At 41.4% G+C, this 14,513-nt stretch overlaps 1 protein-coding gene across 4 annotated transcripts in view; it reads left to right on the forward strand.

Moving 5' to 3' along the window:
* RASA3 (RAS p21 protein activator 3) overlaps window positions 1–14,513 on the forward strand; it is a 140,491-nt gene that overhangs the window by 71,131 nt on the left and 54,847 nt on the right. For all 4 annotated transcript variants that reach the window (XM_076360368.1, XM_076360385.1, XM_076360395.1 and 1 more), the window contains exon 5: window positions 7,180–7,256. In XM_076360368.1, coding sequence (XP_076216483.1) covers window positions 7,180–7,256 — 77 coding nt within the window. The remainder of the gene's footprint in view (window positions 1–7,179; window positions 7,257–14,513) is intronic.

The raw sequence follows: 14,513 nt of genomic DNA on the forward strand, positions 1-14,513 counted from the left end.
AGGGTGGGAGTTTTGCCATGACTTCAGCAGAGCCAAGGTTTCACCACAAGCTTTTGAATTAGCTCTTCTTCATTCAGTCCTGTGTGACAGTTAGAGAAGTTTATACCAGATCTGCAGAGGAAGCTGGAAGTGTGTTACTCTGTTATTTTCTTTCACCCTACCTTCATAATATATGTAGAAGTTGCCATGGTGTCTCCCATAACTGCCTGCTTCCTGTTCTGTATAAATCAATGCTTTTTACTTATGTAGAGCAAATCATGTTGAACTGGAATGGCTCTGATGCTAATTGTTACTTTTCTTACGAATATGGTTTGAAGATAAACTAGGTTGAGCAAATTGTCTTTAGGAGCAACTGTATAAGGCTGTTTCACTCCAGTGATTGACAGAATTATCTAGTCTGTTAAACAGTTAAGAGCATTGCATGCCCACTGTCCAACACTGACATGAACTATCTTTCTGTAGGTATTTAAATGCTTCTAGCGTAAAGATGAGTCACTGACGCATTTTGTATAACCTACTGTAAGCATGGGTATATGCAAATTGTAAAAAGAAGAAGCTGCTTCCAGGTTTAGTATCAGCTTTCCACCACACACAGGAAATAAATGGGTGTTACCCTCTATTTTATGAACAGTGGCTTTTAGGTTTCTCTCTTCTAGTTGTTTTGAAAAGAGATGAAATCTCTGTTTTGATAGGGTGGGAAGATTCTCAAGGCTACATGCCTACCGACAAAATTATTTCAGAGAACTGAATCATGCGTCAACAATGGTAAATAATGTTTGTGATAAACAAAAAGACCAGTTATTGACCAGATCCTGCTTTGTGGCAAGACTTCCTCCCTATGTGAATGTAAGAGCGCAGTATTCAGACTTATCAGTGCAAAGGGGTAAGACAGTCTATCCAGTTTTGGTCTGTTAATTTTGAAAAGCTAGTTTGTAACATGGCATGTGGTAAGGAGCACCTACTGTTGAATAATAAATTTATATTATTTCAAAATAACATACCTGCATTCTGTATCTGCAGAACACAATTTGTCTGGGGAAATGAAAGCCAGGTGGCTTTCATTTACAGTATCTGCATACTGTACCGCATCAAAGTACTTGAGAGGAAAACATGACTAATTATAAGGATTTTGACCATATGGAGGTATTCTTCCTTTAGAGAAACAGGAAGGCTAATATTGTGCCATTGGACGATGTTTGCTAGTTACTGAGCAATTCTGACATGCTTGCACATACGGAGACCAAGCAGACATCAGCTCTGCTTTGCCTAGCATTTATGAATCCATGCAGTGTTCATTAGAGCTGTTGCACTTTCCTCAGCGATAGACTGGATTTTCTTCCAGATTCTTGTGTGCCGCACTGTCATCCAGCAGGCAGGCTGTGATCTGGAGCATGATCCTTAGACCTTTCCCAGCTGCCTGCTGCCCTCTGCTAAAGGAAGGAACAGCTGTTACAGCAGCAAATGTAGGCAGCAAACTCACTCTTCCTCCTGCTCTTGAACCTGCTGTTAGGCTGTGACCTCATGTGGGGCTGCTGATAGTACTGCAGGGCTGGATTTACCTAAAGCAGTAGCTGCACCCTTGGTCTTTCCTCTCCCACTCCTTCATGGACAGCATTTAGTGAGCCCTTGGAGTTTAGGTCGGTTTTATTGTTTGTTTTTAAGCCTTACCAGCGCCAGAAAGTTACATCTCAAAGTTGCCGAAGAGGGTTTCAAAGTAGACAGGATCTGTCTAATAACATTTGCTACATCCTGAAATAAAATCTGGAAAGACAGACAAAGGAACGGCACAGGTTATGCCATAGTTTGGAATGGTCTGTGTGCAGTGCTGAATTCTTCCAATGCTTCTTTCTCCAGACAACTTGCAGCAAGGGAAAGTAAACCAAGACACCAGGGGTATCACAATCCTAAATTTGAGATTCCAAACAATAAGGTGCTGGCATTAGTCATGGGCTGTGGTTCATATCACCTGCTTAGCCTAGTCCTCTCCTACAACACCTCCCTGTTACATCTCTTCCCTCCTCCATCGCCAGGAGCTGGGGTGAGACTGCCTGCAGTCACTCTGTACCAGCAGGAGGAAGAGTAAAGAGCCGAAGGTGGGTCCCAGTCCCTCTTTCCACACTCCTGAGCAATCCACACTCCTGAGCAATGAGCAGAGTTGAGCTGAGCTGCGGAGCTGTTGAGGTTGGGGAATGATGCTGGGATAAGGGTCCCCATGTGGAATAAATGTTTGGAAAACTTCCATGCAGATGCACTCCCACCTTGGAGGGGAAAGTCCCTAGCGAAATTGTGTAGGCTGGTGAGAAGTAGAATGGTGGGGGATCACAAACCTCTTGTCCAGCAGGTTTAATAGTAGAGAAATACCTTTTTTAGGAGTTTTTGTGATATCAGCTATTGTTCTTTTGTAGAGGAGAGTGCTGTGTGAGCCCTCTATATGAAGATAATTGACTTGATATTTAACGTTCAAGTATATTTTCTGTTTTTGTTTAAAATTAACAGTGAAGACTTGTTCCTTTGTTTTTAAAAAGTGAAAGATTTCTAAAAACTTTCACAGTAACAAAAAGGATGGAGATCTGGTTGATACTTGCTTAAAGATACGATTTAATAGATTTGGGTACATTTGGCTCCTGTCTTTTGAACTTAGGCAGACTGTCAGTCTTTTATGCATTTACTAGAGCCTCAGATATAGAGCACAGAGGTTCCTAGTGTTTGTCGGTGGCTTTTCGTAAATCTTTCCCTGAAAAACCAGGTCGCATCTGTTTTGAGTTAGATCAGATGTTGCATCTGAATCTACAGTCACTGGATCATGTGGTGTGTGTCAGATTCCAGGCCAAAATGTGTGCACATAACTGGACTCAGAAATGGCTCCCAGTGGTGTCCTGGTAACTTTACAAACACTGCTCTGAGGCCCACCACTTGTTCAAGATGCTAAAAGTGCTTCGTGCCAGGATGGCAGAACTTTGTCATAAGAATAACTTTAGGATAATCTATGGTCATGTGTTTTCTTTTCTCCTTCAACATACTGTGTTTAAATTAAACTGCAAATTTGCAGCTGCTGGAAACGTGATACAGGTACGTAGCATTTGTATACTTTTACTTGCTTTACAACTGTTTTCTGGTGTTTCAATCCACAGTAACTCACAGCTGCGTTCCAAGGAGAAATGAGGTGACTGGAGACAGGCTTTTCCTGTATCTATAAAAACAGGACTTTGAGTCTGCTTTTTCTTTTCTTTGCAAGCTTATGATCCGCTTCAGTTTGTTTTGCAGGTGACTGTGTGTGGTTCTCCCTGATACCTGTTAGTGTTACGAGAATGTTAACAAGACTGGAACTTGATTCTGTTATTTTTTAGTAAAGGGGATATTTAACAAGCATACTATAATTTTTTTTCCTCAGTAAGGCCCTTTAAAAGTTTTGATTGTTACTGATTTCCTTTTGAATACTGTCTATTTCCCTACAAGAAATTCAGTCTACTGATGGCTTCTTTAATCAAGAACTGAAAAATGGAAGCCAGCTGCCCCTGTTATGTGTTGTTAGATGTGATTAGGAAGGACGTACGACCTATGAACCCACCCATCCATATCAGCTGGACTTTATGAAAAAGGAAGCATTTAGCAGTTGAGTTGGCATTCCTTCAGCTTGTTCCTTGAAAAAGTCCTACCCTTCCAAATGTGAAGGGTATGCTAATGAGCACAGCTGCTTCTAGGAACATCCTGAAATATTTTTTTTTCTGGAAATGTTTTTAGTAATTAATGCATTCTACTTCAAAATTGTCAAACCCCCAGCTTCTTCTCTGAGTTTTTTCGCTGTGCTGAAGGAAAAAAAGCTTTATGGCTTTATGGCCTGGGACTGATCCTAGACTCAATCCCTGGCTCCGCAACAGGGATTCTGTCTGAGCAGGACCAAGCTGTGGAGTTTCAGCTGTAAAACAGGGACAACATATTTTGTATCGTGCTGCATTATCTGATCTTTCCTGCTTGTAAATGCTGTCAGTAACTGTGCGCACCTAGTACAGTTGGAGGCTCTTGCTATTATCACAGTAGTTCTTTTAATAATAGAAATATGAATTTCTTTCTTATAAAATGTTAGTAAATAAAGATACTGGCAACTCCCTGTTTCTGTGGTATGTTTAATCCAGTATAGGTTGACCTTCTGTTGGTTAGATTAACTGTTGATTTTATGATACTGATTTATTGCATGGTTTTCCGTCTTCCCTTTGAAAAATGGTTTATCTGGTATTTTGTAAATCCAACTAATGCCATTGCTCAGGAGTAAATTTATTCAGATGAAACCTTATGTTTTGCCTAACGGTATAATTGATTTGGGAAAAAGCATTCTGTTTATGTAGGAGTTATATTTTCTGTGAATTAAGCCTGCAAGTACGTTACTGTAGCCTTATTTTAATGTATTTATGTATTCGAGTTTTTAACTGGAAGTAAGGAGGTGTTTTGGGAATAGTCATAGGGCTGCCGGTCCCAGTGATCCCATGACCTCTGTTTTGCTGTCCGAAGCTTTGAGTCACTTTTTGAGCAGCTGACCATTTTCAAAGACTTCACAAGAGAAAAGTGGGAGCTACAAGAAAAAATGTCTCTCGGCCCAAAAGAGGCAGCACTATCTTTTTGTGCTTAATGTAGCTGGGAAAATGTGTGAAGTACTGCTGACTTAAAAAGGGTTTTTTGCAGCTTAATTTCTAAAATAGGGAGCTTCCATCTTACTCAATCTGTGTGAGATCAAGCAAATGGGCACTGTAAGTAAGTTTGCATTCAGGCTCACCTAAGTGCATTGAAGCATTCTTTCTTTCCTGAAAGAAGTCAGTCTCACCTTTGTTTAAGATCAGCAGAAATATTTCTATAAAAACATTATCTTACCTTCTTGGTATTTTTCTACAAAGGAATATTTTCTCTAGAGTTTCTAAATCTCTGTTCCTGTCTCTTAATTTCTTCAAAACTTGTATTAGTGTTGATTTCTGTAGTAAAGGTAATATGCAGGATATCAACAAAGGTAACAGCAGTGTTTTTTACAGGTTCATAATATAAATTTGTTCTCCAGAGACTAGTGGTTTAGCTCCTGTGATAAAGTGTATGACCAGTGGAAGAGAAAACAGTGAAGAAAGAGTAAGGGAAAACTTAGTAAAACTAAAGCCAGAAAACCATCCTGCTTAACCAGAGTTCTTAGCTGGTTGTGTGCCTAGCGCTTGTTACGCGTGGGTACGATGGGCACTGCAGTGGTACTGAGTCTTAAAGAGGGGGGTCTAGAAGTGGCTTTACGCATTTGTGCAGAGAAATCCTTCTCTTACTCATGAAGCCAGGCTTCAGTTTGGAAGAAAATGACAGATGTTGATATTTGTGTATACTGACAGGGTGAAGGAGGATACATGTCTTGCTGAAACAGACATGAAGAATCAGGAGTCTGACAGCCAAACACAACATGTTTGGTTTTTGCATTCTTATTTGTTTTTATTATTTTCTTTAAAATGATGCAAAAGACACCTGGCAAGAGCCATCTTTTTAAACTCACACACATTTGGGTCCTTCCCTGTTCAAAATGCCAGCGAGCTGCTGCAATGCCTCTGCGACTTCGGCTTTTATACAGCTTGGAGAGGTCTTCTTTCTTGTTTTCTGGATGAACACCAGTATCATCTGCCACATGTACTTGAAAGGCCTGTGTTCCAGCCCTTGGACAGGAAAAAACGCTACTGAGTCAGAATACTGAAGGTATAAGTAGGTGCTAGAGGTTTGAGGCATGAAAGTGTGTGAAATGCAGGAAAGCGTGAAGTGTGCATTCAAAATAGTGCAGAAAGAATGGTACCGAGAAAGGGGTGTACAAGGAAGGGGAGAGAATGGCTGTAGCAGTATGAAACAGAATCTTTCATAGGTTTCTTTAGGACAAGTATTCAGGCGCTGACTTTAGTGTTTGTTTATACTGCTAAATGTAAGAGGACCAGGGAATGACCTTGAAATGAACTTCTGTGTGTCCATGCTACTTAATTGTTACTGCACTCCCTGCTCTGCTTTGGACTGCTTTCATCAGCTTTCATCCAGACAAATCTGCTGTAGAGGAAGTAGCTCTTAGCAGCGTAGGTACAGCTTGAGGCCAGGGTTTGATCTTCAATCTCCTCTGTTACACAGGGTAGACGTCCTTGTAGAGCAGGAGGTTGCTGTAACTAGTCAGAAGAGACAGGGAAGTCTCTAGCAAGAGTTTTGGTCGTGCAAAAAGAGGAAAGGTCAAATCTGGAAGATCTTACGAAAGGGGTGGCAACAGACTTGTATGAGTTGAGGTAAATCTGAGTCAAAGATGACACTCACATTTAGAGCTCTGACTAACTAGCAGGGTGGATTTTAGGGTCCTTTGGTCAAAAGGGTGGAGGGGAGATGGTTATGAAGGTGAATGACTCAATTTTGGCCATGATGATTTGCAGAAGATGATCAGGCAGTGCTGGCATGTCAGAATAGGTCAATAACAAAATGTATTTTGCATTTACTATATATACACTATGAGTGGTGCTGAGTTTTTGCCAGTGGGAGTGGATGCTCATGTTTTGAAATGTAATAGAGTTAATAAGAGGAATGCAGTTTGTATTCATGATTGCCTTTATTTTCTTAGCGTATTTGAGCATAACATCTTGGCCCAACTCATAATAAAGTTGATGTGATGGTAAGGAGCTGAAGACTGTGTAATAGTAGATGCTATGAATGCTAACAACATGGTTGAACTTTTTTTTTTTAGTTGCCCAATGTAGTTTTACTGATACTTGTCTCACAGTTCATATTATTTCATAATTTTAATTTTTCTAATGTTTAAAACATGTAGATGTTCATTTATAACTGCTGTGATATATTTTCAATGATTGTGTTGCAGATCTTTGCTTAATATTTAAAATCCTAAATATAGATAAAGCTCCAATACAATATTTTTATGCCAGACCACAGACACTCCATATCCCTCAATTATTAAAACATACAAAGATAAGATAATAGTGAGAATTATGCACTGAAATTTAGTGAAATGGCTACTAATCTGGATTCTCTGGCAGTTGAAATACCTTAGCTATACAGCTATTACTTAATCTTTAAACTTCTCCTGGAATTACTTGCATTAACTGACTTCCTTTGTTTTGAGTTGGAATGGTGTGGCTGGCTATGCATAAAACTAACTTTTCATATGGTGTTTTTGGTGTGTTTCAGGGGAAGGTCCACCTTGAGCTGAGACTGAGTGAAGTCATAACAGATACTGGTGTCGTCTGCCATAAGCTTGCAACACGGTAGGATTTGAAATGTAACTGCAGAGTTACGAGAAACACACTGATTATAGATAGTGTGCAATGCTTCATTTAAAAATAGTTGGAGGAATCAAAACATTCATTGGACATTAAATGTTCTTAATCAGCGATATCCTTACGAATTTATAGGATGTGAGATTTTTTCATTTTCTCTTCTCCTTCTCTCTGCATGATCTACATAATTTTCTTCCTAATAGTCTTAAATGTTCATAAATCACTTATCCAATTTAGTCATGGCATAAATACTAAAAAGACATCAAAGGATAATATTAATGTCCTTCTGATTTGCATTAAGGACCTTGCCAGCTAAGCAAATTTGCAGCACAACTTGTGTGGTGACAGAGTGTTACAGAGCTGACTTAACAAACAAAAGTCTGCCATCAGTTACTAAAGCAGTCTCAGAATCAGCCATCCAATCTCACTCAAATGAATTGAAACCTAGAAGCCGCAGGACTCAAATGGGAGTCAAGATTTCGCCTTCCTCTGAGGAGGAGCCTGGAAGGCCATTGCTCTCTGACCATACCAACGCCTTTCAGGTGGCTACTTCAGGAGTAGTGGCAGAGGTGGTTGGCTTCTCTCAGGAGTCTGCTCTGTATTCTCTGTCTGGCAGAAGAGCTGTCAAAATTAGAGTGCTGGCATCATACGTTTCTAGCTATTTGGTGATTGTGTCAATACAAAAAATGCTCTGTTAGGAAGGTTTTGACCAGCCCTATTTTCAGACCAGTATCTGACATAATTTTGTTACTGCCTTTGCTAAGGCTTTGTTAATAAGCTGTCATGGTAGTCTTTACATCTAGGACCTGTTAACAAATGCAGGTGAGCCATGTGGTTGTCCTCCATCCTTCTAGGCACGCTGTTGATATGAGGATGTGCTGGGGTATGTGATCTTGCATGCCTGTGCATATACTCTCTAGGCCATCTAGGCCCTACCAGAGCTCTGCGAGTAGGTACATTTGAAATCTTTCTCGCCACAGTCTGCTGTGATGAGGCAGAGTGAATAACAGGGATAGTCTGGTGCAAGTTGCTGTGTAGGCTCTGAGCTCCAGTAAACTTACTAACCAGGGTGCAATGCCACTGAAACACAGCTGTACTTCTTCCAGTACAAAAGCTGCTATGTCAGTATAGCTGTGCACCGCCTGGAGGGCCCAGCCTTCCTTTAACTACTGCCTGAAGACTCTCATTGTGTCATTTTCCATTGTGTCATGTGCAATTTGAGTATGACTGAATGATGATGATCACACACATTCTGAGAAACCAGGGTTCAAACCTGCATCTACCAAGTCCTAGACTGGCATCTTTTGTTCAAGTGTTATTTGTATTGCTATAGGTCCTAGAGCTTTGCAGGAGAGGGGGAAATAGAAGGTGGGAAAAGGCAGTTCCTTGTCTAAACCTAATTGTGGGTTAAGACCCTGTGATGTCTGGGACCCTGCAAACATAGATTAACTGGAACATCCTTCCACTCTCACCATGGTCTGCTTGAATAGTTAGGTGGTATACTGAAGGACCTTCAGAAGTGTTTGCCTCGCTTTTTGTTCTGAGACAGTATGCCATGCCACAGCCAGCTTTCTTTTAAAGGTTTTGTCTTCAGTTAAATGAGACGTGGTAACACTATAGTACCAATGGATTTTTCAGTGAAATTCCTGAAATGCTAGAAATAAGGTGTCTGAAGAGGTCCTTCTTAATGTGTAACACGTGCAGCTTCTTGCTTCATGAAAAGCAATAAGGCAGTGACAACTTTAACAGTATGGCAGCGTGCAGCATGTTTTTCTACTTTTCTGTTCATTCAGACAGGTTTTAAATCTTTATTCAAATTTTTGCCTATATGGCCTTGATTTAAAAATTATTTTGTTCACTTTCTACAATGCAGAGAAAATACCTAGATTGGCTTGCGAAGCATTCTGTAACCGTGATTTGCAAGGTATTGTTCAGTAAATACAATGTATTAGCTGAAATGCATAGAAAAATCCTGAGGTTTTAACCACTGAATCATAATGTTCAGAGTTTATCTTGATTTAAATCCAGTCCTTGGCTCTTAGAAACAAAACTTGAAAATCAGAGCCCAAGCAAGCTTTTGTCTGCTGAAGCCATCTTTTCCCATTGTTGTCTTCTCTTCTGTAGCTGACCTGGGCACTGTTTGGCTCTGGCTAGTTTCCACAGCTATTTGTTATTTGAGTGGTAAGTGAGAGTAGAGCTTAGCAGTTTAGATAAGGGAATTGGGAAATAAAAGTATTTCTAGAGTATGTAGTTCCGGTGGTGCAGGTTTTCATGGCAATGTGTCTTACGAGTGAGAAAGGGAGTGATAAAGAAAGGGGAATGATTACATCGGGGGAAAAAAAAGGCACTTCAGCATGTAGTCCAGCATTTTCTTCATGCCACACTGTTTGCTTTAGGAAGGTATACAGCAAACTGCAGCTCTCAATGTTTTTTCACATGATCTGAAATCTCATTCAGGTTTGTTCATAGATAGTTTGGTTCTAGTGCTTAGGCATGTAAGAAGAGAGTGCGGTAATTAAGCAATGCTCAACTAAATGTCTGTGTAGCCGGAATTTGCCAGTGGGAAGAGCAGCAAAGGTAGGTGAGGCAGAACCTTTGTTATAGGTAATTCATGAGTGAAAAGCAGAGACTGGGTGTATTAGGGTAGTGCAGCTTCCGATTGAGTTTTGTGAAGATAACTGATATTCTTGTGGACAGCTCATGAATCTGTTGCAGTGAGCAAGTAAGATGAGGCTGTAAAACCATGAGCAAGAACCTAGAATCACTTAATCTTAAAAACAGGCTGTTCTGATGAATCTAACGCTTGTCTTGTGAACTTCCTTGACTTCCTTTTCTTAAGTTTAAAAATTTTCCCCCCTTTTTTTTTTAATGGAGCTCTTAGCTGCAAAGATGAACACTACCCTGCAAATGGCCTCATAGATGTAACTGGTTAAACAATTCAGGTTTGCAAGGAGAACAAAAGCTGCTTCCAGCGGACAGCTGTTTAAAAATACCTTAGAGACGCATGCTTTTTTAAGCCCCAGAATAGTGCTTGTTTTCGAAGACACTTATGCAGGCTGAATGAAGACTAGGCCTAATGAGGAAACTTTTTTACCTATCCAGAAAATAAATAAAGATCAGTTTTCTTAGGAGCTTACCCATAGGTCTTCACCAGCGTGCCCTCTGAGCCTGTGTGCATTGCTGCCACCTCTGCATTCCAGAAAGCCTTGAAAGCAGCTGGGGCCTTGCTGAGCCAGCCTGCAGTCCCATGGAGCACACTGTGAACAGTCAGCTGGACGGGTGGATGGGAAAATTCATCTGAATGGAAGGGCAAATCAAAATTGTTAAGTGCTGAGCTCTTGAACATTAAGTAGTAGATTATTTTAAAGTGCAAAAGGCATAAAAAGCTTCCTTAGCCTCTGCAGAGGAAGCAAAAAAAAAAATCAGTTTAAAAACTGTTACCTAATAGCTGCTCCTTAGGAAGCATTCAATACTTTTCATTTAGCCCTAAACCACTAAGCTGTTGTGCTTCATCAGAGCCCTTCAGAGGCCCTAGTCTCTGCCTGCTGCTATGGCACAATCTCCTGGACTGAATCTCTGCAAAAGAGATTATAAGGAGAAGCATTAGTGGATTTAAAAGGTACATTGGCAGTACAGATGCAGGCACCACACTCAGACTTACTGTGTCCCATGGCAGCTCCTGCTGTCATCCTCTGTAAGAACCACAACTATCTCTTTTGCACGCTCTTTCTGGGAACACTTTGCTACTTGTGGGCTCCCTCTGTGGAACTGCTGCAAAACCTGATGGTCCTAGTGACTGGCTTGGACACAGTTGTCAGCTGGGTCTCCATAAGTCTCTCATGTCCCTTTTACAGGATTCGGGATGCAGGCTTTTGATGTGTCGTATGTTCACGTCATACAGAGAGAGCAGACCTACAGCCTGCTGAGCACAGACCTTTGCCCAACTGCTTGTCAGATAAAAGACAACATGTCTGGACTTTGCAGCCTGGTACCTTCATGTACTAACTACTGTTGTGCCATGTAGTGAGTCATCTTGAGTGCTAGGAAAAAGTAAGTCTTATTCAGTAGGTTCTGGCTTCTCCCCTCCCTGTCCTTCACTCACAAAAGATCTCATGTTGTCTTCTTCCACGCTCTTCATAGCCTTCCTGGCCCTCTGCACAGTCAGTTGCTGCTTGTTGTGGCTACCAACATCTGGCCTCATCTTCATTGGCTGTAAAGTGAAGGCCATCTCTTGTTTGTCAAGTGGTTTGTCACCTGCCAGAAATCTGTCTGTAATTTTATGAACATTTTAAGGTACTAAGGTCATGGAAAGAAGTGGTCAAGACTTTCCCATGCTTCCTGCTGCTTATGTCCATACCCACCCCTTTGTGCTGACACGCGGCTCCTGGCAGCTGCTTAAGCAATGGTGTATTTTTTTTTTCCCCCCTCATGTTTTTTAAGCTAAATCAGGCCTTAATCCTGTGCATCCTAGAAACTGCACTATTCTTTTTCTGTGATGCAGAGGAAGGAAAATGAGCAGCAGGGACCAGGGAAGGATGCTCTTTCTGCAGCCGTGCCAGGTTGAAGTGTTTGAACTAAGTCATGAATGGAGTGTGTGTACCCATAATCCATGAATACATCTGAAAAACAATGGCATGTGCTTCTCCCTAAATTGTTTCTGAGCCACCACTTTCCATATACAGATATCCTTCCTACTTCATAACAGAAGTACTCCAAAAGGAGCCCTAGACCTTTTGTAAACCTTTCCCCAGCATCGTTGGAGCAGACTCTGTGCAGCACATTTGTGTTTAGCACAGAAAGGTGGTTCTCCAGAAGCTTTAAGGCCTCTGGGCTGGTCCAGACAACTTTCTGTCATCTCGCAGAGCAACATAGGCTAGGACCAGCAGATACATGCATTTGTATTTATTTAATAAAGAGGAGGGCTCCTGCAGATAGCTTTGTAGAAATCCATAGGCTTCGCTGTGGTTAAGCTACCAGAGGCAACATTTAGAAGCAGTGTTCTGTATTTAGCAAGATGACATCTGACTTCCAGCATGCCTGAAGGAACAGGCCACTGAACTCCTGTTGAAAGTCAGCATGAGCTGGGAGCCTGGCTCCCTGATCTTCCTTTGAGGATTCCAGCATGTGTATGTAATTAGTCACATTTAAATGTCTGTATTTACTCAGTGTCCCCAGCTGCTCCTTCAAGTGTTGTCATATGTCTTGTCTCTTATGTTTAAAAAAGCTTGGAAACATCTGCTTTGGAGAGCTCCTCCCTCCCCCTGCTCCTTTTATTCTTCCCCCCCTCCCCCCCCCGTAAATCTATATAGCTAAATAATAACTTATGTGGTTTAGTAGCCACTGCTGTCTTTCATATGTAGTAACACAGTTTTCCAGTAAGCGATTCATGAGTCTACAAATACATTAGCAATGCTGAAATTTCATTTGATAAATGAAGCATTTGTAGCTCTGGTGTGGAAGACATGGCTGCTCTGCATTAATTTATGAATTAAACTTAAATGCCGTGCAACTCTCTTGAGAGCTCTACAAGATGTATTCTGACCACGTGGAACAAAGTTAAATGGGCTGTTTGCAAGAGCAAGCAGGAAAGGAAACAATAAGCAGATATGACATCCCTAAGATAAACACTTCAGGGGTCATTAATAGAACAGTGACTGAGCTGTGGGCATTAAAGAGCTTTAAAAGCCCTTCTGAAGAGAAAGAGGGAGGTAGGGAGGAAGGTGTCATTTGTGAAGTGTGGTTAAAGCAGAAGGTCTCAGCCTAGGGGTGGGAGTGCTGGGACTCGGTGATGGTTCCCCAGCCTTCTCTGCCATGTGAATAGAGCACAGGGCATGCAGTGGGCAGCATCTGACCTTCCTCTCTCATTGCTCACATTAGATTTGAATTTCCTTGTCCGTGAGCTTTGCTGGAGAGTGGTGTGGGCAGCACATTGCTCACAGGTTGGTAACCATTGCCCTAAATCAGTCTGACTTTATGTAACTGTTTAAAATTCTCTTACACAATGTGATGTTTCTAAGGTTAAGGTAAATGATGCTCCATTTTGAAAATTTTAGAGGGTCAGCCTCTATGTTTTGCTGGTCACAGCTCCTGAAGGGCAAAGCCACATAAATCAAGTCTAGTCGGAAGGGCTGAGATAATGGCCATTCCTTCTTGTAGGTCAGCAGTCTGCATCATAATCTAAGAGTAAGAGGAAAACATGATCCCATCTTGTCTGGTGAAGGTTTGCTGTTGTCACCTGTGATTGCATTTGGAGACACCTTGAAAAACTACAAGAGTGCAGCTAGTCCTTCAATCACTGAATATATTTAAATGCTTTTGTGTAAAATTAAAACATGCAGGCATCATCTTTGAGTCATCTGAGAATTTTCCTTTACTAACTAGCTTGTTTCCTGCTTTTCTTGTTTACGCTGGAGCTAGTTTATTTTCCTCTAGATAACTATCTTCATCAGATCCCAGGAATAGGTAAAGAAACTGTCTGAAGGGTTGGATTAGAGGGAACTTGGAAATGCATGGCTATATTGTATCTATGATGCTGAAGACCAAATTTTGTTGGCTTTCTGTTGTGGCTCCATCTCTGATGCTGATAAGAGTGGAGAGTGGGAGTGCGGGAAGGGTAGCCAGCAAAGTTTTAGATAATGCTTTTCTGTGCTGTTTTATGATGGGTTTTTTTCTGAATTCCATTTTAATGCAGAAAACACTGGGACCCATTAGCTTGATGCAATTTCTTTAATCTCTCTTAGTATTCCAGTTTTGTTTTAATAGGTGGTGGTGGTGTTGGGTGGACTCTGGTTACGAGTCAGTGGTGTAGAGCAGGGTTTGCTCCTCTCTTGAGTGTGATATGCCATACTGTATTTTCCTTTTCCAAATTAGAGGTGGTCTGCAAAAAAGTCAACAGGAACCAGGAGGTGCTCTCTCAGGGAGGCAGTGGCTTGATGATGCTATTTTGTTACTTTGTGAGGCAGCAGCACTCAGTCTCAGGCTCTTTATGGCATGTTGGCCTGGTGCAAGACTGCAGCTTCTGTTGAGTCTGGAAGTAGCCTGAGGCCAGAGCTGGCAGTGGGTGCTCTTCCTGTGATGTTCAGCTCTCAGCACTCTTTGCCTACATTCAAAATGGGTCCCTGAGCCACCCTGCCTCTTGGGTTTGCTGCTTCCAGGTTTAGAGGATGTACGTTTATGTGTTGCTTTAGAGAAGTTTCTACTCCGTTGCAGAGACATATAGCATACAGCCAGCTTTGAACTTGCTTC

Source organism: Aptenodytes patagonicus, chromosome 1 (assembly GCF_965638725.1).
Source record: "Aptenodytes patagonicus chromosome 1, bAptPat1.pri.cur, whole genome shotgun sequence".
Lineage (NCBI taxonomy): Eukaryota > Metazoa > Chordata > Aves > Sphenisciformes > Spheniscidae > Aptenodytes > Aptenodytes patagonicus.